This window comes from Cordyceps fumosorosea (genome assembly GCF_001636725.1).
Source record: "Cordyceps fumosorosea ARSEF 2679 chromosome Unknown scaffold_10, whole genome shotgun sequence".
In the NCBI taxonomy this organism is placed as follows: Eukaryota; Fungi; Ascomycota; class Sordariomycetes; order Hypocreales; family Cordycipitaceae; genus Cordyceps; species Cordyceps fumosorosea.
The window spans coordinates 519,049-541,799 of record NW_017387310.1 but is presented as its reverse complement, the minus strand read 5'-3'; the positions used below and the strand labels follow the sequence as shown (position 1 = coordinate 541,799).

Below are 22,751 nucleotides of genomic sequence, written 5' to 3'. Positions count from 1 at the left end.
TAATCTGTAGCGAAAGAAGGCAAGCAAGAACACAGTACAAGTCATACAAATGATTACATCTTTTCTCTTTTACATCTATACTCTCCTTCCTAGATCGGAGGACTTGCGATCGGGCTAATGGTCGATCCCAAGCTCCCCTCGCTCACGGACCGTTCATCCGACTCCGTCCCGTCGCTCGGCACGCGCGGCCGCCCCAGCCCCGATGGAATCTCGAGCCGCGCGCCGATGCCGCCATCGCCGTTCTGCCCTCCGACCGCCGCCAGGTCCGCCATCTGCATGACCCGCTGGAGGGTCTCGCCCGTGTGGTCGAGCGCGGCCAGGAAGCGCGCCAGCTCGCGGCACAGCTCCCAGTCGGCCTCGCGGACGGCACGCGTCAGCACGCGCACGCTCTGCTCCGTCGACGGGCCGAGCTCGTCGAGCGTGTACAGCACCATCAGGTAGCCGCCCGCCGTCTTGACCGGCCCGCGCAGCAGCGACTCCTCGAAGAGCTCACGCGGCGGCGGCAGGTACGCGAAGAGCGTGCGCCACTGCCGCACCTCGGTCTTGCGCGTGCACCGCAGAACCACGTCCAGGTAGTCGCGCGACGACGAAAGCAGCGACAGCACGCGGGGGAGCACGGCCGCCTCGGGCGCGGGCGGCGGCGACGTTTCCGACTCCTCCTCGAGCACCCGGTGCAGGAGCATCTCGAGCCCGTGCGAAAAGTACGCCAAGTCCTGGTACTGCTCGGACAGCGCCACGGCTTCTGCCGTCATGGCTTGGCGCAAGTAGAAGCGCAGCAGGTCGGGTAATACAAGATGCGTCTGCCTGGTTAGTATTGGAGTCAGATGTGTGTTGGAGTACCAGACTTACTCGGATTGTGAACCGGAAAAAGGAAAAGTTGACATCACGCCTTTGTACAAGATTTGATTCCACCCCAAGAATGATGCCCTTTTCCAGTAGCATCGACAGCGGATAAAAGTCGACCGGGAACGACACCGGTGCCGGCAGCTCCTTGGTCCCATCCGAGGCCGCGTTAAGCACGTCGTCGATGCTGGCCCAACCCTTGACTTGCATGCCGTCAAACACCCACAGCGAGTCACGCAGCGCCGGCGGGCCGCGCGTCTCATCGCGCTCCACGTTGAGCAGTGGTTGGTCGCGCATACTGGCATGGTACTCGACGTTCTGTGCAATGATGCGCATGTCGTACTTGAGCTGGCCCTCCTCGTTGAGCGACGGGCTGAGAAGGACGAGCTTGCCGTCCACGAGGAAGATGACGGACGCGACCGCCACGTCTTGGGAGGGATCGCCGTCGACCAGCTGGCTCTCGGGCAGGATCCAGCTCAGACCGCGCACTCGAGCGGGCGATCGCACGATGCCGTGAAAGGCGATCTGGCCGACTTGTACGAGGCGGACGGAATCCGGTGACGGCGTGAATATAAAATGATAGAGGAGGTTTTCGTATGTGTACACGAGAAGAGAATCTTCTCCCGATGTAGTGACCAGCACTATGGGAGCGGGCAGTTTTTGCGTAAAGAGGACTTGCGACGACTCCAGCGCCGTTTCGCGCGAATATAGACGTATTTCATATGATTTGTTGCCCTCTACCGCGGCGACCAGGATATGCTGATACCAGCACATTCCTCCACGCACTTGAAACTCGTTTTCTTGTGCTTCGTTGGCAAACGTCTTCCATCTGCCGCTGTTGACGCTATAATGGGCTAAGCCTTTGCGACCTGCCACTGCCACGTAGCGTCCGTCTGGTGAAATGACAACCTGTCTTATCGGCCATTGGTGTAGTAGATAAGGAGCCGGAATCCTCGCCGTGTGCCACAAGAACGGTTCTGCCGAGATGGATGTCATGTCTGGAAGATCGTAGCCGCGATAGACCATGATGCCCGTGGATGTCTGCAGAACGGTGCGGAAGACATTGGCGTCGTTGTAGCAGCCCGTGACAGCGCTCTTGGCCATTTCCAAAGACCATATGGCCTCATTTCGCCGGCCAATCATGAGAATCTCGGAGCCTCCGCCGACCCAGGACGCACAGTCGACGCCCGCGAGCCAAGGCTCATCCGCGGTCGAGCGCTCGGCGCTGAAGCTATGGCTACCGGGGTTTCCGAACATGCTCCACGTCGCCCACCCGTTCTCGAAGCCGGCGAAGAGGCAGTATCCGTCCGGGGAGTATCCGAGCGTCGTGAGGGCACCGGCCGTTGACGTCGTCGCGGGTATGACTTGGCTGTGGGATAGCGTGATGTTGCCGGAGTAGTCCCTGACCGAGTAAACCTGAACCGTTCCGTCGCTGCAGCCAACGGCGATGAGGGAGAAGCGGGCGTTGATGACGGCACGAACCGCATGCCCGCGGGCCCCCTCGGGCGTGTGAAAGCAGTGGCCCTTGAACAGCTTCTTCGGGTCGTCGTCCTCGGACGTGCTCTTGTGCCGCTGCACAGCATACACGCGGCCGTCGCTCGTGATCCACGTCGACAGGTTCATCGGGCGGTCGTACGTCATCTCGGTGATGCAGACCTTCTTCTCGACCCAGCCCATGCGGCTCAGGATCTCGGTGCGCGTCTGGCTGCCCGTGCTATCCGGCGTCCACCGGATGCACTGCACCGCGGCGGGCTTGGCCGTGGCCACGATCAGCTCGTCGTCGAGCGCCAGGGCTGACTCGATGCCGGCGTCGACCTTGATCACCATGCGGAAGCGCACGCTGACGTCGAGGACGCCGGTGCCCTCGCCGGGACCCCAGAGGTACTGGTCCGGCCGCAGCCCGGCCTGCGGGCCGACCAGGCTCTGCCGGCGCCGCTGGACGTTGTGGTAGTTTGGGAAGTGCGACTTGTACACGCGCGACTCGCCGTCAGTGGCGACGGAGTAGGTGATGAGGTAGCCCTCGCTGGTGCGCACGACGAGGATGGCCGAGTCGGGTCGGAGGAGGAGGTCGACGTTTCGGCCGTAGAGCTGGAGGGAGGACTGCGATCGGACGACGACGGCGAGGATGACGGTAGGCTGCGGTCACGGCGTGTCAGCAACAAGCATTCAATGGCCGGCGGGACAACGTACCTTGGTCTGCCATAACGTGATGGACGTCGCGGTAATGACGGCAAACATGTTGCCAGAGCGCGAGACGCGGAGGGTCAGGACTGGGTCCTTGATAGGAATCGTGGGCTCTTCATCCTGCGATAAGGTCTCGGACGGCTCATCGCCAAACTCGACCGATTTGACCGCAGGCGTCGCAGGCGTCGCAGGCGTCACAGGGGGGGTTGTCGCATCGCCGCCGTTCTCCTCTTGGATGGCGGGCTCGGGCTCTGCCTCGTCCACGCCGGCGACGCCATCGTGAGACACGTACAGACGAGACCCTGACGCGCGATTGCTACTGGTGGCGTAGATGCGCGGCGTTCCAATAGGCCAGTACATGGCGACAGCCTCGAGCGTGCTGAGGAGTAGTTGGTGGGCGTGGGAGAGTGGACTCGCTTCGGATAATGAAGCTGGAGGAGAGCTGGCTTAGCTTACATAAGGTAGCCGTTTGAACGGAAATTGATGTAAAATAACATGAAAAGATTTCAGAAAACTACACTGAATTAAAGTAAATTATTTATTATTTATTCATTGCTAGTCATTTATCGAAAGATGGTTGGGTGTAGAAAATACAGCGCCGCCACCACGATGACATGCTGTGTTGTACCTGAAGCTATCGATAGGCACGGATGACCATGTTTGGGGCAGCCTAGTCCTTCACTTCAACACTAATCAATGCATGTTTTTCCTTCTCTTTTTTAATTCTTTTTTTTTAAAGAAAAAGACAAAAAACTTAGTTGCAAAATCACAAACCTGAACTACTTGATATGCGGACATAGATGGTCGTGGATGGGCGTCTTTTTACGAAACGCTGTTCCTTCTGCGACACTTTGGACTCTTCTTTTTGTTCTATATTTTTGGTAAAGTGATCTATACATAGGGCAAAGCACTTCCACGCATGAGTCGTGGCTTGAGCTATTGCCACTTGAACTACGCAGTACATTATGACATGAGCGCAATCACGACCCTGCGGCCGCAATCGCTGCCGGCGAAACCTCGTTTTGCATCACATCTACAGCGAAAAAGGGATCATCCAATAATTCTCTCGCCGAAATTCGCTGGTCTGGGTTTGTCACAACTACTCTTTGGATAAGGTTAAGAAGTAGCGACCTCTTCTTGCTGGGTGGGTTCCTGAACAAGGCCTCGTGGCTCGCCCACGCCCCTTTTCTGGTGTCGGGGCCTCCGTAGCCAGAGTCTGGTAGAGAATTAGTAAAATACTGCGGTATTCATAGAAGTTGAAGAATAGAAGGGCAACAGCATACCAGCATCGCACTCAGCCGCCGTGCTCCAAAAACTGGGCCAGCTATCCGGAGGGGGGCCCCCAAGTCGAAGAGCCGAAGAGAGATACTCGCCCAGCGCTGAGGAGCGGCTGAAAAGATCGGTGCTAAAACTCATTTCATGCATCTTTGTTGACATCATTAGCATCTTAGCCGCGAAGGATTTGGTTAACACATACCAGGCATCCGATCGCCCATAGATCCGCTGACTTGCTCCAAGCGGAACCGGCCTTGTCGTCAAACTTGTCGCGCATCACAATCTCTGGTGGGCGAAAGGTCAGTGGAGCGGCCCCAGGCAAGTCTGCAACTTGTTGACCAAATCTGTGTGCTATACAAGTACCCGAAATGTCAGCTAGTTATTTAGGCAAATTGTCCTAGTGTGCGTACCTCGGCCAAAATCCAAAATCTTGACAGATATTGTCTCTCGACTTGGAAACGCGTCGAAGCTGTGCAGAAAGTCCGAAATGTCTATGCGCGGAGTGGCATATGCTGGCACCGAGTCGCGTGGGAACGACCGGCTGCGTGGCATGACGGGAACAAGGTCAAGATCAAAGAAGTCGGCGAGCTGCTCGCCGTCAAACTGCTGGAGCCGTGGGATTGCGATTCCGAGGTTTCCGGGATGGGGATCTGAAAGCAACACGCTGTCAATACATCAGAACAGAGGCAGTTTAGGGAACACGACTGGGTACCTCCATGTGCTATGCCTTGCTCGTGGAGAAAGGCAAAGCCCTGTATAGCCTGGTAGACGGACGCCGATGTGCACTGGTCTATGGCATAACTATCGTTTAGTGGGCAGACAACTTCAGTGACCAAACATTGGTGGAATCCATTCGGCCCCTTGATGGTAAAAAAGTCGAAGAGTTTAATGATTCTCTCCAGGCCGGGCTCTCCTTGTCCGGATGTCTGAAGCTCGGAGAGAATGGTTGCCTCTTGATTAGGCTCTGAAGAGTCGGAGCCTTGGCAAAGCTTGACCGCTACCCATCGACTATAACGTAGTTTGTTAGACAAGATTGCCTGGTAGAAGAAGGTCGCTTACTCGTCAGCGAGGTCCCAAGCCAGCCAGACGGTCGCGAAGGCCCCCAAACCGAGCTTGAATCGGATTTGGTAGCGCGGCTCGCGATCCAGATCGCCGACGCAGGTGCCTAGCATTGGAAGGATGTCGCCGAGAATGACGGGATGCAATCCGTGACGACGATATCTCGTCAGCGCCTCCACATGACTGCCATCCCCGGTGTAAAAGAACTGCGCAGCTTGACTCGCGCCGCGCTTTCCATAGCAGTCGGCCATGTCCATCTCCCTCTTCCAGCCAAGAACACGAATTGGTATACGGTATCAGTTGGTAGGCTAGAAAGTTGTCAGACGAGACGAATATGGGCACCATGGAAACTCGAGAGCTTGGTGCGCCAGAGGGAGGCCAAATTTACTTGCGATGCGCGCGTGTAGGTGTGTTGGTGTAGGTGCAGATGTAGGAGGAATGCGAGTTACTGCCGTGGGAGGGGGAAGAGCTCGGAAACCCTTAACGCCACATAAAGGTACATACATTTGTATGTACACACGTAAGGTAGGTTAGTAGCTGACTGTACATGTGCAACCTCGAGTTGAGGCGCGTGTATCTGCAAACGGGAAGCCAGCCTCATCGCACTCAGCGTCCCGAGTGACGGCGTTTAACAACACTCAGTGCTTGGCTATTTGTTCACCAAAACCTCATGACAATCTCATTACATTCATTACTTGATGAGGGTGAGTCGCACAGGTCATCGGATCGGATCGTTTCATCCTTGTCCTCCTCTTGCCTCAACAGCACCACCCGTCTTATTGAATCCGTGCACGTCTACCCGGCCCTGTGGCATGACTACCTGATACTGGTGCTTCTCCAAATTCCTGCAGAATTATCTTTGAAGGTACCAAAATTGTCACCTGCGCCGGTCACGGAGCTGAAAATACAGCGCCATGCTTGCCGCGAGACCTGGCACGGCTAGACATCATCCTCGTAACGGCAACCAGCCAATATCACATCCAAGTATTGCCCACAACATGGAAGCAGAGGATGTGGCGTACAGAGCGGCAGGTCCTTGAGCGACAGAGACAGTATGAGAGTATCACCTTGCATGGAATACTTAAGGATGCAATGCAGTCTCTTTGCGGGCTTTCCATCCTCACCATCGTCAATCGACCATACACCATTTACCAGACCCTCGATCTACGACGTTATCCTTTGCAATTCTCTATATAGGAAGCCAAAATATGGAAGAAAACAAGGAAATTCTCACTAGCTACATCAAAACCACTGCCACTGACGGACGGCCACTCACCATCTATTACGCCTAGGACGCGCTAGAGGAGAAGAAATCGGTGAAAGCTGTCAAGGTCCTTCAGGATTTTGCCGCGGCCTACACCAGCTCATCAGATCTTGGACAGGGTGTAAATAGCCCCTGAGAATCTCCTTCAAATCAGACGATAAACTCGTCTACGCATTTGGCGCATCTTGTGAACCTTGGAGACATCCTGGAAACACACCTACAAGTTCCTGGCCATGGCAAACCAGGAGGCAATCGCCGACTTCTTCAAACAGACGATGACCTCCCGCGCCGCCTGCGAGGACAAGGCACGCAGCCTCACGGGCAGCGACAGGATTGAGCCAGTTGAAATCCAGGGGGTCTGCAGTATGTCGTCCAATGCCCCATCCGGTCCCGGGCTCTCAAGACGGAGACGAGCGACCTGGCGAGGCAGATCCACGGATCAATGGTGCCTACTGTTGAGTTCCGCGGCGAGCTCGGGAGCAGTGACGGAGACGACGAGACGGGCAGGAAGCCGCGACTGGTCTATCTCATGTCGCGGATGTCTGGAGTTACGCAACTTTGACTTTGTACTGTCTTGCGAGTACGAGCAAGCCTCCCCCAAGGCCTTTCCATTCGTCAGAATTTCTTTGCCGATGTCGCCAGGTCCGTTGCAAAAATCGTCAGCGCCGTTCAGTATGGCCGTTTTATAACCCTGGTACAGCTTCTTGGCTCAATCCTGGCTCCAGCCGCAACCCGTCCCGCCTGAACACCGGGACAAGATCAAGGCCGAGTACAAGCACGACCTGGGACGCCTCCACAGCAGTGTACCGGAGCGATTCTGGCCTCATGTTGAGACTTGCCTGGTCTCTCTCGATGCCATAATGTCCCTGCCAATGGCCCTCGTGCACAGGGACTTTGGTGCCTGCAACGTCTTGGTGGACGCGGAGACTTGCCACCTGCGCGGCGTGATTGACTGGGCCGAGGCGGTGGTCTGCCCCTTTGGGCTCAACCTGCACTCTGTGGTGTCATTTGCAGGCACGATGCGCCTGTAAAACGGCTGGCGTTGGTTCCCGGACCGTGCCGCGCCGGAGGAGACGTTCTGGGGACGTTTGTGCGCAAGGTCGGTGGCGTTTCGGACGAGACGGCCCGGACGATGAAGAGAGCGCGGATGCTGGGATTCTTGCTGTCAAATGGCTTTACCTGCAGACTGGCCTGTTCCCCTCCAGGATGACGATGCCGGGTGCAGCAGGATGAAGTATTTGGATGCTTTTCTTATTGACCAGTGTACTAGACTCGATGGGATTGACTGAAGAAGCCGGGCCGTCTAACCACCAGAAACACTGGACAGATTACCTACCTCAGGCTGCTTGGAAAATACGAACATACGGACCTTTTGTTTGCTTTGCCAAGTGTCTCGCATGCTGTCATCCTGTCGACAGCCGTACATACATCACCTCAGTAGCGGCCTAGCCTTGCTCCGATCGGAGCCGACTGGCTCGATGAGATACACTAACGAGGCCGGATATATCCACCAGAAACATGATCTGGCAGCCACACAGTCCACTTGGGTACCATTCAAGCTATTGTTAGTAGCGGAAAGCTTATACGCCGGCGTAGATGAACCCGAGTCGCCAGCCCGAGGGGCAGCCCCGAGGACCGAAGCCGGTGTCAACAAAAAGGTAAGCTACCCCACGTCACGCCCTCTACTTGACAGCCCAGACGCTCTTGATAAAACAAGTCTCGATATAGTTCTGTCGTTGCTCCCTCCCGGATACTGGCAGAGTCAAGCACCATGGGAGATATGAGCACATCCGTTACCATGCCGAGCGATCAGGTTCCGGCCTCACAGATCATCGAGGAGATTCGGAAGCGCCGCGCCGATTCCGGTAGGCTCGTCGCCGGCGTTGCTGCGGCGTCCAACAGCGACATGTTTAAAGGACCTGTACGTTGTATCTGGTGAGATGAATACCGAGATACCTAGACTCATCAAAAGTAGCAAGATGGAAAACCCAAAGCCAAGCGCTGGGATCGTGAGTTTCCCCTTGCAACCCCGACCAAGCATCGCATCTGCTAACTCTACCAGACCACCTCACCGAGGAGAGCAAGCTCCGCCAGCCTTGCGCCCTCAAGCTCGCCGCCCAGCACCTGAAGAAGCCCGGGCTCATCTCCCTCGGCAGCGGCCTCCCCGCCAGCAGCGTCTTCCCCTTCGCCTCGCTGTCCATGGCCGTGCCCTCGGTGCCCTCCTTCTCCGAGGCCGCGCCCGTCTCCCCGGCCACCGTCAACAAGTACGACATCCGCGACGGCGCCGCCGAGTACGACCTCTCCGTCGCGCTCAACTACGGCCAGGCCTGCGGCTCCGCCCAGATGGCTCGCTTCCTCACCGAGCACGCCGAGGTCGTCCACCGCCCGCCCTACGCCGACTGGGCCGTCTGCCAGACCATCGGCAACACGGGCGCGCTCGAGCAGGCCGCCCGCATGCTCTGCGACCGCGACCGCCGCGACGCCGTCCTCACCGAGGCGTTTGGCTTCTCCACCGCCATGGAGACGTTTGAGCCCCTGCGCGTCGGCGTCTTCGGCACCGCCATCGACAGCGAGGGCATCGTCGCCGAGGCCATGGACGAGCTGCTGTCCGGCTGGGACGAGGCGGCGCGCGGCGGGTTTCGCAGGCCGCACGTCCTCTACACCGTGCCGTCCGGGCAGAACCCGACCGGCGCCACGCAGAGCCCCGCGCGCCGCCGGGCCGTCTACGCGGTCGCCCGCAAGCACGACATGATCATCATCGAGGACGAGCCCTACTACTTCCTGCAGATGGACCCCTACGGCCAAGACGCCGCTCCTCCTACCAATATTGACGAGTTCGTCGCCTCGCTCGTGCCCTCGTACGTCAGCATCGACGTCGACGGCCGCGTCCTCCGCATGGACTCCTTCTCCAAGGTGCTCGCGCCGGGCGCCCGCCTCGGCTGGATCGTCGCCTCGCAGCAGCTCGTCGAGCGCTACCAGCGCCACGCCGAGGTCGCCTCCCAGGGCCCCAGCGGCTTCTCCCAGGTGCTGCTGCACAAGCTGCTCGAGGACAGCTGGGGCGGCCACGCGGGCTACCTGCAGTGGCTGATGCACCTGCGCGGCGTCTACGCGCAGAAGCGCGACGCGCTGCTGGCCGCGTGCGAGAGGCACCTCCCGCGGGATCTTGTCAGCTGGACGCCCCCGGCCGCCGGCATGTTTGTAAGTTTTTACGTCTCTTCCCAACGCTGGAGGTTGGGAGAGGTTGGGCAAGGCTGTGTGGCTGACTTTTGTAGGTTTGGCTTACGGTAGATCACGCGAAACACCCCGACCACGGCACGCGTAAGCTCGAGGACATTGAGCAGGAGATTTTCGACGCCGGCATCGACGGAGGCGTGCTGGTCGCCCGAGGCTCCTGGTTCCGCGCGGAGCAGCACGTTCCGCTCTCTGGGCTCTACTTTCGCATCACCTACGCGACCGCCAGCCCCGAGGACATGGACACGGCAACGTCACGATTCGGCGATGCGGTTCGCAGCAGCTTCAAAGTATAGATAGGCATCGTTCATGTACATGGACATCTATATACGGATGGCCGCAGCGCCATCCCTTAATTCAAAATGTACAGCGTTTCAAATATGTCTAGTGTCCACGTATTTACATCTAAGCGCACCGGGCTTGGCTGAGCTTGAAACCGCCCGGCTGCAGCCTCTGGAAGACGCCGGCCGGGTCGTATTTCTTGGCCACCCCTCTCATGAAGGCGACATTAGCAGCGCCGTAGCCGCAAAGAGGGTCTTGCTTGGGGCCGCCGTAGTTGAGGTAGATGAATGGGGAAAAGGTGTCGTGCTTCTTGGCGACGGATTCGGCGGCGTCGATAAAAGCTTGGCGCGCAGCCTCCATGACCGGGTCAAGGCTGGCATCGTTCCATCGGGAGACGAGCCAGAGGACTAATTTGTTAGTACCATTTCCCGGCAGGGAGACTCAAAACATACCTAGTTGATCTTTCTTTTCATCCTGCAGTCCCAGGACGTTGCCGCCACGGGCCTTGGCGTACGTTTCCTGCAGGGCGGGCTGCGGAACAACCGAGACTAGCCAGTCAATTTTGTCCTTGACTTCGAGGTCATTGTACACGGCGTCCGAAGCCTTCCAAAAGTCGAGCAGAGTCTCCTTGTCGTTGGTGATGGTGATACTCGCAGTGACGTAGCGGAAACCGCGCGGAATGGCGAGGCTGGTCTCGTGCGCCAACGCAGCCAGCGATGCATGCCGCTTGGTATTGAAAAGCTGGTTCGGTAGCTTGAGGAACGGCTGCAGCGCCGGCGAGTCTGCAATGTTGGCCGTGTTGGACAGCGCCACGTCGACCACCTTGCTGCCGTTGCGAAGATAGGTGGACACGATCTGGATACCCGAGTCGACATCGCGGTGGTTGTCGGCCACAAAGTCGACGGTGGTTTTTGTGATAATCTGCTGCATCTGTTCTCGGTTGGCCTGGGGGCCGTCCAAGGCGAGAAGCAGTTGGCCTCCCCACATGCCGTCAAAGGCAAAGGCAGCCAAGTCGATCTTTGTCACGATACCAAAGTTTGTGCTGCCGCCTTTGAGGGCCCTGTAGAGGTCCGAGTGGTTCTGTTGATTGGCGTGGACGATCTCGCCCGATGCCAATACGACCTCGTAGTCGATGATGTTGTCGACAACCCAGCCCTTGCCGGCCTGGAAGAGCGACTGCCCGCCACCAACGGCAAGACCGCCGACGCCGACATCCTCGCAGATGCCGCCGGTAAAAGCAATCTTGTCCTTCTCAAAGACAGCATATGCTTGTCCCCAGGACAGACCAGTGCCGAGGCTGACGTAAGAGCGGCTCTGGGACAGGGACGTGGAGTTGAGGCCCCTCAAATCAATGGAGACACCTCTGTCGATGTTATTAAAACCGGGGTTGGGATTATGGCCACCAGACTTGACGGCGAAGCGGCAGTTCTTCTTTGCGAGCTCCTTGACAATGACGGACATGTCGCGGGCAGAAGTTGGCGTCACGACACAGCCTGGGTGCTGCATCGAGGTGATGGACCATCGTGCGGTGACGAGCTCGTTGTAGTCGGAAGCCGAAGGACCGTGATAGATAGACTTCACCTTGTCGGCCAGGCTTCTACACTGCTGTTGGTTAGCATCTTGGTCGATGCACGAACGGTGGACAACATACGCAATCAGCAGTTGATGCTTCTTCTGCCTGCCCAGCTGCCTGCGCAGCAGCAGAGACGAGTAGAGAAAGAACAGCAATCTTCATAGTAACAATGTAAGACCTTGTACGAAGATGCGGACCAGAAGAATTCTACGACCAAGAGCGAGGAGCAAGGCCACCTTTTTATTATTGACAGGTTGGGCTATAATGCATATCGCTTGATTCAGCAAGCCGTCGGGAAATTGGGAGGCGGACGGCTCCGGTTGGGCCTTCTAGGCTCGCAAGGCCTGCAACATCGGCACGGGTACCATGTCGCGAACCAGGATAAGCCAAAGTTGGGTTACATTGTCGCTAAGAGGCTGACGATGGTTGGACGGGCTGGACGGGCTCAGAGACCAGGCTCCGTCGTAAATGCAGAGTGACGATGACGGCAGCCTGACTCTTCACTTCAGCTATGCCGCATCATTCAAGGTGGCACGGGCGGAAGTATTGAATGTGGCAGGCAGTCGGATGAGACAAGGAGGTGGGTTTGTGTGTGTTCGGATAGTGCATCTCGGGTTCTACATAGCAAGTTCATTTGTGCAGATCATTGTGTCAAAAGGCCAGTAGCACAAGGCGGATGCAGTTGCTGACAAAGGCTAAATGGAACGCGAAGGAATGGATCACGTGACTGACTGCCGCACGCCCCATTATTTCGCCTTCTCAGGACAAGACAAGCATGGGTGGTGGTGCGGATGCCTCAAAGCTTTGCCCCAGCAAAAGCAATCAGCTTCCTCCTTTAGTTCCCGCAAAATACCCCAAATCTCTTCGCAAACAGGCAGGTGGACGTCGCAAACTGTTTCTCACGACTGCGCGACCCTTGCGCGATAGAATTTTCCACTCACCAGCCCCTCGACCCGGGCAAATCAACGCGTCAAGCAAACACAGCACCCACCACCACCCTTACACATCACATCGCAATGCCTGTCGAGGTCACCTTCGACACGCCGTTGGCGGCCGCCATCAACACGGCGATCCAACCGAAGTTGCAGGAAGTAGGATGGGCGAGCGAGTCGGATGCCTCGTCGTTAGCTGAGCTGATCGTGCTGATGCTCGCCAACGGCAAGTCGGAGGAGGAAATCGCCACCGAGATGGCCGTTGACCTGCTGCATCTAGAGCCTGGCGACGCCACGGCGCGTGAATTCTCCAGGTGGCTCTTTCAACAAATCGACGAGCTGAACGCGCTGATGAACGCGCCCGCGCCTTCAGAGGGGGGCGACGTTGACATGGATACTGAATCACTGAATGCGTAGGTTCCCGCGGCCCCGTTCAGTTTGCATCGATGCTAATTTACTCACCACAGTCCCACTGGTCCCCGCGCGATGCGAAATGGTCAACGCGGCGGCAGAGGCGGTCGCATGCTCGGCAACCTTAACCGAGCGATGGACCGTACCGACGTCCTCCACCGCGTCCGTCAAAACGGCAACGAAAGGATCAACACCCACAACCGCCAGGGGCAACGCGGTCGTGGCGGTCGCATGAACCCGCGGAACATGCACGCCGGTCTTGCCGCTGGTGGTCCTCAGCAGTGGATGATGGGCGCCGCTGGCGGCCCGCAGTCCCAGGCCGAGATTCTCAGCATCCTCGAGCACCAGAACCAGATGATGTTCCAACTATCACAAATGATGAACAACGCGCCCAACGGCGGCGGCTTCGGCCGCGGGCGGGGTGGCAAGTCGCTGTTTGATCGCGTCCAGGACCCAAACCGTCGACAACGCAAGCCGCACAACGGTCACCAGGACAACGGCGAGAACAATGCCGAGGGCGGCGAAGACACGGACATGTCGAGCCGCGAACCGCTGAATCCCGACGAGACGATTTGCAAATACAACCTGCGCTGTACCAACAAGGAGTGCAAGTTTGCCCACCAGTCACCGGCGGCGCCGCCCGGCGCGTCCGTCGACGTGCACGACCCGTGCTCCTTTGGCGCAGCGTGCAAGAACCGCAAGTGCGTCGGCCGCCACCCTTCTCCCGCAACCAAGCTGGCGCACCAGAGCGAGCAGGACTGCAAGTTCTTTCCCAACTGCCAGAACACGCACTGCCCCTTCCGGCACCCGTCGATGCCGCTGTGCCGCAACGGTGCGGGCTGCACCACCGAGGGCTGCAAGTTCACGCACGTCAAGACCAAGTGCAAGTTCAACCCGTGCCTCAATCCGCACTGCGCCTTCTCGCATGAGGAGGGCCAGCAGGGCGGCTTCAAGGACAAGGTGTGGACGGCCGGGGGTGGTGACGAGCACGTGAGCGACCGCAAGTTCGTTGAGGACGGCGGCTCGGAGGAACTGGTCAAGCCAGATGATGAGATGAAGAATGATACCAACCATGCCGTCCCGGCCAAGGCCGAGGCGGATGAAGATGTAATTGGGTAGTGTACAATACGAAAATTTCTTATTGGGTGGCGTTTCTTGGGTTTGGGCTGTATATAGTTAACTGCGCTTACTGCACACGGTTGTAATAGAGCTGCGCGTTCTTTTTGGGCACGTGGTGTGCCCAGATCTATATTATCCGATCCCACGTATATGTGCATGTGCATGCATCTGCATTTGTCGGCATGGCATCTGTCAGGTACCTGTCGAAGTATACGGTGCAGTAGCAAGGCAAGAGGCAAGTCTCGTACTGCAGCCTTCTCGGAGGATGTAACACTAGAGAGAACCGCTTTGTGTAGAGCTTGATAAGGATATCCAGTAAATTCTACAACTGATTTGGGCACCTACTAAGTAGGTAATTGCTGTATCCCGAGACATTGGCGCCGTAGCCGCTGAGGGCTGCTCTAATCCGAGTCCCCCTCCACCCAGAGCTCCACCCAGCCGCTGCCACTCAGGCAACCTCACGCCACCACAAACAACAACGCAACACAAAGCTTCCACGAACCATGCGCCATTGAGCCATGAGCAAGAGTCGCTGTTCACGGGAAGCGACTACGATGGCGTTCCGAGCCCCCGCGCGGCTGCGCCTGCCATTGGTCCCGCGAGGACACCACCGGGGCCTCGCGAGCAACAGCAGCAGCGACGGCAAGCACGTGGCCGTCATCGGCGGCGGCCTCACCGGCCTCGCGACCGCCTACTTCCTCGCCAAACGGCTGCCCGCCTCGGCGCGCATCGACCTCTACGAGGCGAGCGACCGCCTGGGCGGCTGGATCCGCACCGACAGGGTGCGCGTCGACGTCGGCGGCGTGCGCGGCGTCGTGCCGTTTGAACGCGGCCCGCGAACGCTGTCCACGCTCCGCGGCAACACCTGGCGGTACGACGACCTCGTCCTCTACGAGCTGGTATGTCTCTCTGCCTCTTACAAACCTGCCTCTTTCCGTTCCCTCCCCTGCTGACACGGTAACTAGATTCTCGACCTCGGCCTCCAGCCTTCGTACCCCAAGGACCTCCCCCGATACCTCTGCTACCCCAACCACCTCGTCACCATGCCCCCCGACGCCTCCATCCTCGACTACCTGCGCGAGCCGCTCTTCCGGGAGTGCGCCCGCGGCGCGCTCGCCACCGCCGTCGGCTACCTCACCGGCCGCCACCGCCGCGACGGCCTGCCCGCCGCGGACCTCTCCGTCGCGGACTGGCTGCGGCTCATCACCGGCGACGGCGCCGTCGGCGCCAACCTCGCCTCCGCCATGATACACGGCATATACGGCGGCGACATCGAGCGCCTCAGCGTGCGCACAGTGCTCGACCGCGCCCTCTTCAGCCTCCACGGGCCGCGCCTGGAGCCCGGTCGTCGCCGCGTGCCCGAGCGCGAGCTCGCGTTCATGCGCCGCGTGATGCGGGACGACGAGCACGGCTTGGTCTGCGCGCTGGCGAACAGACCCAAGGGCGCGCTGGTGCACTTTGGCGCGCGCGGCATGGAGGCGCTGCCGAGGGCCCTCGAGGAGGCGCTCAAAGGGCAGCCCAACGTGACCATCCACCGGCAGACCCCGGCCACCAATCTTCACTACGACCGAAAGCGAGACAGGATCAAGGTACGGTTCCTGCCTCTCCGTCTCTGTCCATCCGGCGTGTTAGAACACGAACATAGCTGACCACGCTCACACGCTGCAGGTGACCGCCACCAAGTCGCCGCGGCTCTACGACCACGTCGTGTCCACCACCTCCAGCGACGTGCTCGTGCCGTCCGCCGGCATCCCCTCCGTCTCCATCATGACCGTCAACCTGTGGTACCCGATCGAGAACCTGAAGCCGCCCGGCTTCGGCTACCTGATCCCGCAAGCCACCTCCGACGTCGGGCAGAACCCCGAGCGCGCGCTGGGCGTCTTCTTCGACTCCGACGTCATCGCCGAGCGCGCGCCCGACGAACCCCCCGGCACCAAGCTCTTTGTCCTGATGGGCGGCCACCACTACCGCGGACACGCGCCGCCGGACGAGGAGGAGGCGGTCGCGCTGGCCAAGGGGCTGCTGGAGCGGCAGCTGGGCATCCCGCGCGACGCGCCGTGCCACGCCATGGCGAGGCTCGCGCGGGACTGCATCCCGCAGCACGAGGTCGGCCACGGGGAGCGGCTGCAATACGTGCACAAACAGATCATGAGCGGGTCTGGCGGCCGGCTGAGCGTGGCCAACGGCTCGTACGGACGCATCGGCGCCATGGGCGCGCTGCGCAACGCGTACGACGCCGCGCACGCCATCGTCGAGGGTCGTCTGTCCTCCGGCCTCGAGGACTTCATCGACGACCGCATCATCGAGGACGTGTCGCTAGCGGACATTCCTTGTCGGCAGCCCCAGAGTAAAGCATAGAAGGGGGGGAGGGAAGGTGGGGGGGGGGGCCTAGAGTTCACCTGTAAAAGATGGGCTCACGCATCCGAGTGATTGTATAAAAGACAATGTTCTTTCTTTTTTGGCCATTATTGCATCTAAGAGCTTTGGTATCATTTCTGTGGCTGGGACTTGGTCTTACGCTAAAAATAATGATCGTACATAAAAAGGCGTTTAATCCAAAATTACCACTTCCTTGCTGTTGTTTTGAATCTGCATCGCCGCCGCCGTGGACGACTCGCCGACGGCAGCCGAGCGCAGCGCCTCATCCACCGTGAGCAGCATGGCAACGATGCCACCCTCAGACCGCGCCGCCGCGCCCGTCGACAGACCCAGCCATCCGGGCCCCCGGCCGTTCCACACGGTCTTGAGTGCCGCCTCGTACACGTCGTCCTCCTTGCCGGACACGATGCCGTCGCGGGCGCGCCACACGTGCCACCAAGACTCGCCACGGCGCGTCTCAGTCCGTATCTGCAGCAGGACGACGCGCTTTGTCCCCGGCGGGCCCCGAGCGGCCATGGTGTACTGCAGGCTAAGCCACGACAGCGACTTCATGGCGAACGCGACTTGGCCGAGCTGCTTGGATTGAGGTTCGTCCCAGCGCATCTCGATGCTGCTGATGGCCTCGAGCGCCTGCAGGGACGCGGGGAGCCATCCCATCAGGGCCCCAATGCCGCCGTCGCTATTGACGAGTTGGTGCATAAGGTCGACGACGCGCAGGTGCGGGTTGCCGCGATCGATTTTGATCGCGATGTCGTCCTTCGATAGGTCCAGCGTGATGCGCCACTGTTGACTGTCGTCCTTGTTGTTGCTGTTTGCTTGACTGTACCGGAACCGTATCTCCTTGAGTGTCACTAGTTCGCTCACAATCGACCCGTTCGACTTGTCCATTGCCTCCAAAAAGTTGACGAACCGGTCAATAGCCTTGATTCGCGACTTGAGGAGCGCCAGGACGGGCTCGCCGATGCCGTGCTGTACGCGGAGACAAAACTCGCCCAGCTTGGCATTGTATTGAAGATTGCCATCGACGGTCCCCTTGAGAGCGGCAAACTTGGACGGCCTGCGCACCCCGAGAACCGCTTCTGACACACACATCAGGCTGCCTTCGTTCGCTTCGATACCTTTGAATCGGATAGTGACAACGTCGATTGCCCATGGTTGCCGGTCCTTTGATTTATGCCCTGCATCGTGGACTAGGTTCGGGAACAGGGCTGATAGAGCCACTTGTATCGAGGGTAGGTGAAGTTGATGGGGTAAGGTCGGGTTCATGCTGTCGTTCGTCTGGCTCTTAATGCGAAGGCGGTGCAACTCGCGCATATCGACGGCCTGTGCAATCATGCCGGTGGCGAAAATGGTCAGGTCGCTCCAGAAGTCATTCGAGAAGTCGGGGTTTCCCTTGCTAAGAGGCAGTCTGGCTTGGAACTTGATGGAGCGCCCTGGCTCGTCGCGGTTTGCTTCCAGCAGCCACCACTGGTCGCCGCCGAGGCCGAGAAAGATGACCACATACCAGGTCTCCCCCCAACCCTCCCTGCGCATCCAGATGGTGCGAGTCCAATCACGCAATTTTGTGACGGATTTTGTTTCTTCCAGCGAGAGAGGCGACTTTTGTGTCTGCCAGCCGGCCGCACTGCCGCGGCGGAGCAGCTCGTCCTCAACAATGGCGCAGCGCACACTCTCCAGACATGTGACGCCATCGTCGGCAGTGTTCTTGCCGCTGTTAAGTTGATGCTCATACTGAATCGAGAACTTAGACTGCGGCTTCACGGCAAATATGCCTGTCGTCGGTTCCACCAGCAGTGATGTCGTATTCGTACGACTTACTTGCATCGTGAGGATGCAGTCGCCGGGGTTCTTGTTCGAGATGCGCAAAGTCATTGCGGCTTCGTGGTGCTTAAAACGAGGCGCTTCGAGCAGCTTATCGCGGATGTTCCGCAATATGTATCCAATATGTCGTCCAATCACTTCCTTCAAAAGAGACTCAACAGAGAGGTCGCCGACGTCAAAAGCCAGTTGTACGTCCTTGACTTCCTGATTGTCTCTATACCATTTTGCCACCAGGTTGCTCGGCGACCCAGCATCCATTTTGCCATTCTTCTTCCCGCTATTAACAGCGATAAGCAGCCAACTCTTGGTAGTGGGTGCGCGCGATGACCAGTATTGTATCGCTAGGCCACGGTTGAGCTGTTCAACCACTAGAGTTCCGTGCCAGGACGTTCTGCTCAGCCGCAGGGCCTGGCTCTTCAGCTCGGTGATCTTGGCCGTCAGTACCATTTCGTGCAAAAATTGATAGCAGCCGGTAAGACCGTTCCTCGCCAGCGCATCGTTGACATAGATCTCCATGTGACGTCGCAGTCCCTCTGAAAGCGAGAGGGCTGACGGTGTGAATGCATATCTGAAATCAATGAACCAAAATTGCTTGTCGGGGTCTTCGTCGGCAATCGTCAAATCCACCTCGAACTCGTCTGCTACTTTGAATGTGACGCGGCCAGAGGAAATCTCGTAACTGCGGAACTGAGGTGGTATCTTGTCGTAATCTTCCAGGTTGAGTCGCAGGCTCAGGCGCGTATTGAGATCCTTGAGCCAACGCAGTTTCTCTTCAGCTGTGAGGGGGGGGGGTTCTATATAGTTATGCTGCGACTGTTAGCCAATGCTTCACCAAGAACGGTGGTCCGATGCCACATACATCTGATATCCATGGAGCACTTCCGGTAGATAATATTTGCAGGGCCGTCTTCAAGTCTGGGGCAGGTAGCCGCGCATAGCTCAGGTCTCGCTTGACATTGGCCGTCTTGTCAATGCACATATCGTAGCTGACTTTCAGCTGGTCCATGTGAAACTTCAAGTCAATCAGCTTGCTGACCAAGGGCGCCTGGCGGCTCCATTCCGTGATGACGAGCGCCTTGACCCATTTCGCGTGCATGTCCTGCGCAAAATGCAACAGGGTCGCCTTCTTCCGCAGGTTTTCGGCCGAGACGTCGTCGGGGCCGCTCGCCGTCAGGTTCGTTGCAGTACCGTTGAGGGCCGAAGCCGGGATGGCCATCTTGGCCAGCTCCGCCACTTTGTCCTGCAGGGAGTTGTGAGAGACCTGCGCCAAGCGCGTGAGGAACAACGACAGCGGGACGAAGCCCTGCGTGACGTGGACGATCTCATCGGGGAGGTCGTTCATGCGTGGCAGCCCCGAATCGCCGGCCCGGACCACGGCCTTGTCGTCCGGCGGCATGCCGGGTTGATCTGCGACCACTTTTGCATTGTCGCTCGGCCGTTCATGATCGGTGCGCCCGCTGGCTTCGCCATTTTCCATCTTTGAGGACGCCGGGCCGTTCGACAAGCCCGCGGCGGCCCGCCTCGTTTTTTAACGTCAGTGTGGTTCGTGATGCTGGTGCCAGGCGATGTGGCATCGCGCGCGCCGCGCATGTGCAATAGAATACAGATAATCAGTATCGGATGAGTCTCGAAATTAAATGCGCGCGTGGCAGGAATCGATGGATGTCGCGATGCGAATGCGCTGTGTGATGTCAGCTCCAAGATGTTTACCTGGGCGGCAAAGTCATGTGAGGCAGGGTGAGGATGGATGCGTGCACGGACCACTTTCACTTCTGCGACTACGGCTTGCTGCATAACGAGTTTATTAGTTCCATTCTCTGACCAAGGTTTCTTTGTCCGACCAACACTTGATGTTTGCGAATTTCTTTCATTCTTTTGAATCTGAATCGAAAACTTCATGTAGCTTTAAAAATTAGAATCTCGCGTTATTATTTTAGTTTACACACCTTATTTTTTATACTTTCCTATGCTTACCATCCTGTTTATCTTTTCTATCTTCATTTTCCTTCCTCACTTTCCTTACCTTGTTCATCTTCTATATCTCTTCTTTCTGCCCTACACCTACCCTCGTTGATTACCTACTGAAATGGTACGTAATAGACACGACCTTAAGAGGAACAATTTTATTGAAGAAAATTTTATCAACTGATTTTTTTTTTTTCATAGCCTATACATTATCATATCTGCCTAACCATTTTCAACTACCCATGTAAGCCACGCTCGCCTCAGCGATCAAGGCCCACTTACAGCTTGTTGCTACTGTTGTTGTTGCTGGGCACGGCAGACGTTGTCGGCCACTGGTAGCCAGCAGCGTCGCTAAACTTGTATCCGTATGAAGCAGTAAAGTCGTCGAGAACAGCGGGGCCGCGCGAGCCTACGTATTCTGTTAGTATCACGGCGTAGCGATGAAGACGAGGGGCTTCTCCTTACCATAGGGATACTCCATAGGGATGATCTCCTTGTTGTCGTCGAGGTAGTGGAGGAGAGGGGTAAAGATGCGCCAGCTAGCATCGAGCTCGTCATCACGGACAAAGTTGGAGTGGTCGCCCTTGAGGCAGTCGAGCACCAGCGACTCGTAGGCCTCGGGAATCTTGAGATCGGAGAAGCGGCGGCGGTAGGTGAGGTCCAGCTCGGTAACGACGGTCTGCATGCTGAGACCAGGGAGCTTCGAGTTCATCTTGATATAGACACTCTCGTTGGGCTGAATGCGCATAACCAACTCATTGCGAGGAATGTCCTTGAAGATACCTGATGTAACGTCCTTGAACTGGATGCGAATCTCCGTCTTTTGCTCATTGAGGGCCTTGCCAGCCTTCATGATGAAGGGAACGCCGTCCCAACGCTCATTCTTGATGTAGGCGACAAGGGCGCAGAAGGTAGGGCAGCGAGAGTCCTGGGGAACGGTATCATCCTCCTTGTACGCGGGCTTGCTGCCGTCAAGGGAGCGCCCGTACTGACCAATGATGACATTCTTGGGCTCAAGAGCAGAAATGGCGCGCAGAACGCGCACCTTTTCGTCACGGATATCCTCAGAGTCGAAGGACACAGGGCGCTCCATGGCCAGGAGGGTCAGGACCTGAAGCAGATGGTTCTGCATGACGTCACGGATGATGCCGAACTCGTCAAAGTAGCCGCCGCGGCCTTCGGTGCCGAAGGGCTCCTTGAAGGTGATCTGAACGTTGTCGATGTGGTGGCGGTTCCAGGTTGCGCCGAGGAATGAGTTGCCGAAGCGCATAATCAGAATGTTCTTGACCATCTCCTTGCCCAGGTAGTGGTCGATGCGGTACAGCTCCTCCTCCTTCCAGTCCGGCTCGAGAGACTTTTGTAGCTCACGGGAGCTGGCCAGGTCCTTGCCAAAGGGCTTCTCGACGATGACGCGGGCGATGCCCTTGGTGGGGTAGCAGCACTTCTTGAGGTGCTGGGAGACGATTGTGAAGACGGAGGGAGGGAGGGCCATGTAAAAGAGGCGGTTGTGCTCGGGGCGGCCTTTTTCGAGCTCCTCCATGTGCTTGGTGAGGGCCACGAATGACTCGTCCTTGTCGTACTGGCCGGAGACGTAGGAGCAGATCTTGCAGAACTCCTCGAGCTGCTGCTCAATCTCCTTGGTGGGGGTCTTCATGTATGACTTGATTCGGCGGAGGTACTCCTCGTGGTCCATCTTCGTGCGCGCATATCCAACGATGCGGACATCCTTGGGAAGGAATTGGTTTCGATACTGGAACAAATGTTAGAAGGAAGCTGCCCCGGTCGTTGGGTCAGCAAGCAGGTATCTTACCAGGCCAAAGAGAGCAGGGTACTGTTTTGGTTAGTGTTTCATGCTTTCGAGAGCGGGAAAAGGAAGCAATCGCCGGATTGGTCGGACATACCGTCTTCTTCTTCGCCAGGTCGCCAGACGCGCCGAGGACGACGATTGTGGTGTTTTCCTTGAGCTCCATGGCTCTGGGAGTTGTTTGTTAGCGGTAAGAAGGGAGCTTGATGGTGGGGTTGCAGCAGGGCCGAACTACTACGTACGAGGGCGAGGTTTGCTCCATGGCAGCGGGGTATCGGCTGAGTTGGGAGTCGAAGCGCAGACAGGAGGGGGATTGGCGTAGATATAGAGCTGGTCTGCGAGGAGGAAATAAACGGACGTGATGAGAAGAGGGAAAGGCTGGTCGAGGAAGACTGTTGAGAGATTGTTGAAGGTCCCCAGCTCTGGGGCGGGCCTTGCTCACTAATGTTATCGCTGAGCTATGATGCGCTGATAGCCAAATGCTCTGTCAGACTCTACCAGGTACGTTACAGCGGGCTCTCTGGCCCCACCCCGGGGGCGTTTGACCGGCCGTATCTACGAGGGATTTCCAGGATCACCGGGGGTAAGGTAGCCTGGTTGAAACTACTA

General features: G+C 57.8%; 7 protein-coding genes across 7 annotated transcripts; 4 read left to right on the top strand and 3 right to left on the bottom strand.

Annotated features, from left to right (window-relative positions):
• Positions 1 to 89: 89 nt before the first annotated feature.
• Positions 90 to 5,612, bottom strand: ISF_04674 (DUF1339 domain protein; the record flags this gene model as incomplete). The annotated part of the gene is made up of 9 exons (XM_018848279.1): positions 90 to 800; positions 850 to 2,979; positions 3,034 to 3,469; positions 4,012 to 4,243; positions 4,311 to 4,452; positions 4,505 to 4,653; positions 4,713 to 4,952; positions 5,015 to 5,310; positions 5,362 to 5,612. 9 exons carry the CDS (start codon positions 5,610 to 5,612, stop codon positions 90 to 92), a joined length of 4,587 nt encoding a protein of 1,528 aa, XP_018704614.1.
• Positions 5,613 to 6,858: 1,246 nt separating this feature from the next.
• On the top strand, positions 6,859 to 7,656 carry ISF_04673 (Aminoglycoside phosphotransferase; the record flags this gene model as incomplete). Its single annotated transcript, XM_018848278.1, has 3 exons — positions 6,859 to 6,981; positions 7,035 to 7,165; positions 7,326 to 7,656. The coding sequence occupies 3 exons, from the start codon at positions 6,859 to 6,861 to the stop codon at positions 7,654 to 7,656; spliced, it is 585 nt and encodes a 194-aa protein (XP_018704613.1).
• Positions 7,657 to 8,396: 740 nt separating this feature from the next.
• ISF_04672 (Pyridoxal phosphate-dependent transferase, major domain protein) lies at positions 8,397 to 10,152 on the top strand (the record flags this gene model as incomplete). Its single annotated transcript, XM_018848277.1, has 4 exons — positions 8,397 to 8,546; positions 8,601 to 8,634; positions 8,688 to 9,823; positions 9,898 to 10,152. The coding sequence occupies 4 exons, from the start codon at positions 8,397 to 8,399 to the stop codon at positions 10,150 to 10,152; spliced, it is 1,575 nt and encodes a 524-aa protein (XP_018704612.1).
• A 109-nt stretch (positions 10,153 to 10,261) lies between these two features.
• ISF_04671 (FAD binding domain protein) lies at positions 10,262 to 11,873 on the bottom strand (the record flags this gene model as incomplete). The annotated part of the gene is made up of 3 exons (XM_018848276.1): positions 10,262 to 10,545; positions 10,591 to 11,740; positions 11,790 to 11,873. The coding sequence occupies 3 exons, from the start codon at positions 11,871 to 11,873 to the stop codon at positions 10,262 to 10,264; spliced, it is 1,518 nt and encodes a 505-aa protein (XP_018704611.1).
• Positions 11,874 to 12,727: 854 nt separating this feature from the next.
• ISF_04670 (nuclear polyadenylated RNA-binding protein Nab2) lies at positions 12,728 to 14,173 on the top strand (the record flags this gene model as incomplete). Its single annotated transcript, XM_018848275.1, has 2 exons — positions 12,728 to 13,056; positions 13,111 to 14,173. 2 exons carry the CDS (start codon positions 12,728 to 12,730, stop codon positions 14,171 to 14,173), a joined length of 1,392 nt encoding a protein of 463 aa, XP_018704610.1.
• A 554-nt stretch (positions 14,174 to 14,727) lies between these two features.
• ISF_04669 (protoporphyrinogen oxidase) lies at positions 14,728 to 16,531 on the top strand (the record flags this gene model as incomplete). The annotated part of the gene is made up of 3 exons (XM_018848274.1): positions 14,728 to 15,072; positions 15,139 to 15,762; positions 15,842 to 16,531. The coding sequence occupies 3 exons, from the start codon at positions 14,728 to 14,730 to the stop codon at positions 16,529 to 16,531; spliced, it is 1,659 nt and encodes a 552-aa protein (XP_018704609.1).
• A 192-nt stretch (positions 16,532 to 16,723) lies between these two features.
• Positions 16,724 to 22,404, bottom strand: ISF_04668 (glucose-6-phosphate dehydrogenase; the record flags this gene model as incomplete). Its single annotated transcript, XM_018853659.1, has 7 exons — positions 16,724 to 19,180; positions 19,233 to 19,893; positions 20,621 to 20,747; positions 20,804 to 22,088; positions 22,149 to 22,169; positions 22,240 to 22,312; positions 22,385 to 22,404. 7 exons carry the CDS (start codon positions 22,402 to 22,404, stop codon positions 16,724 to 16,726), a joined length of 4,644 nt encoding a protein of 1,547 aa, XP_018704608.1.
• Between the last annotated feature and the right edge of the window lie 347 nt (positions 22,405 to 22,751).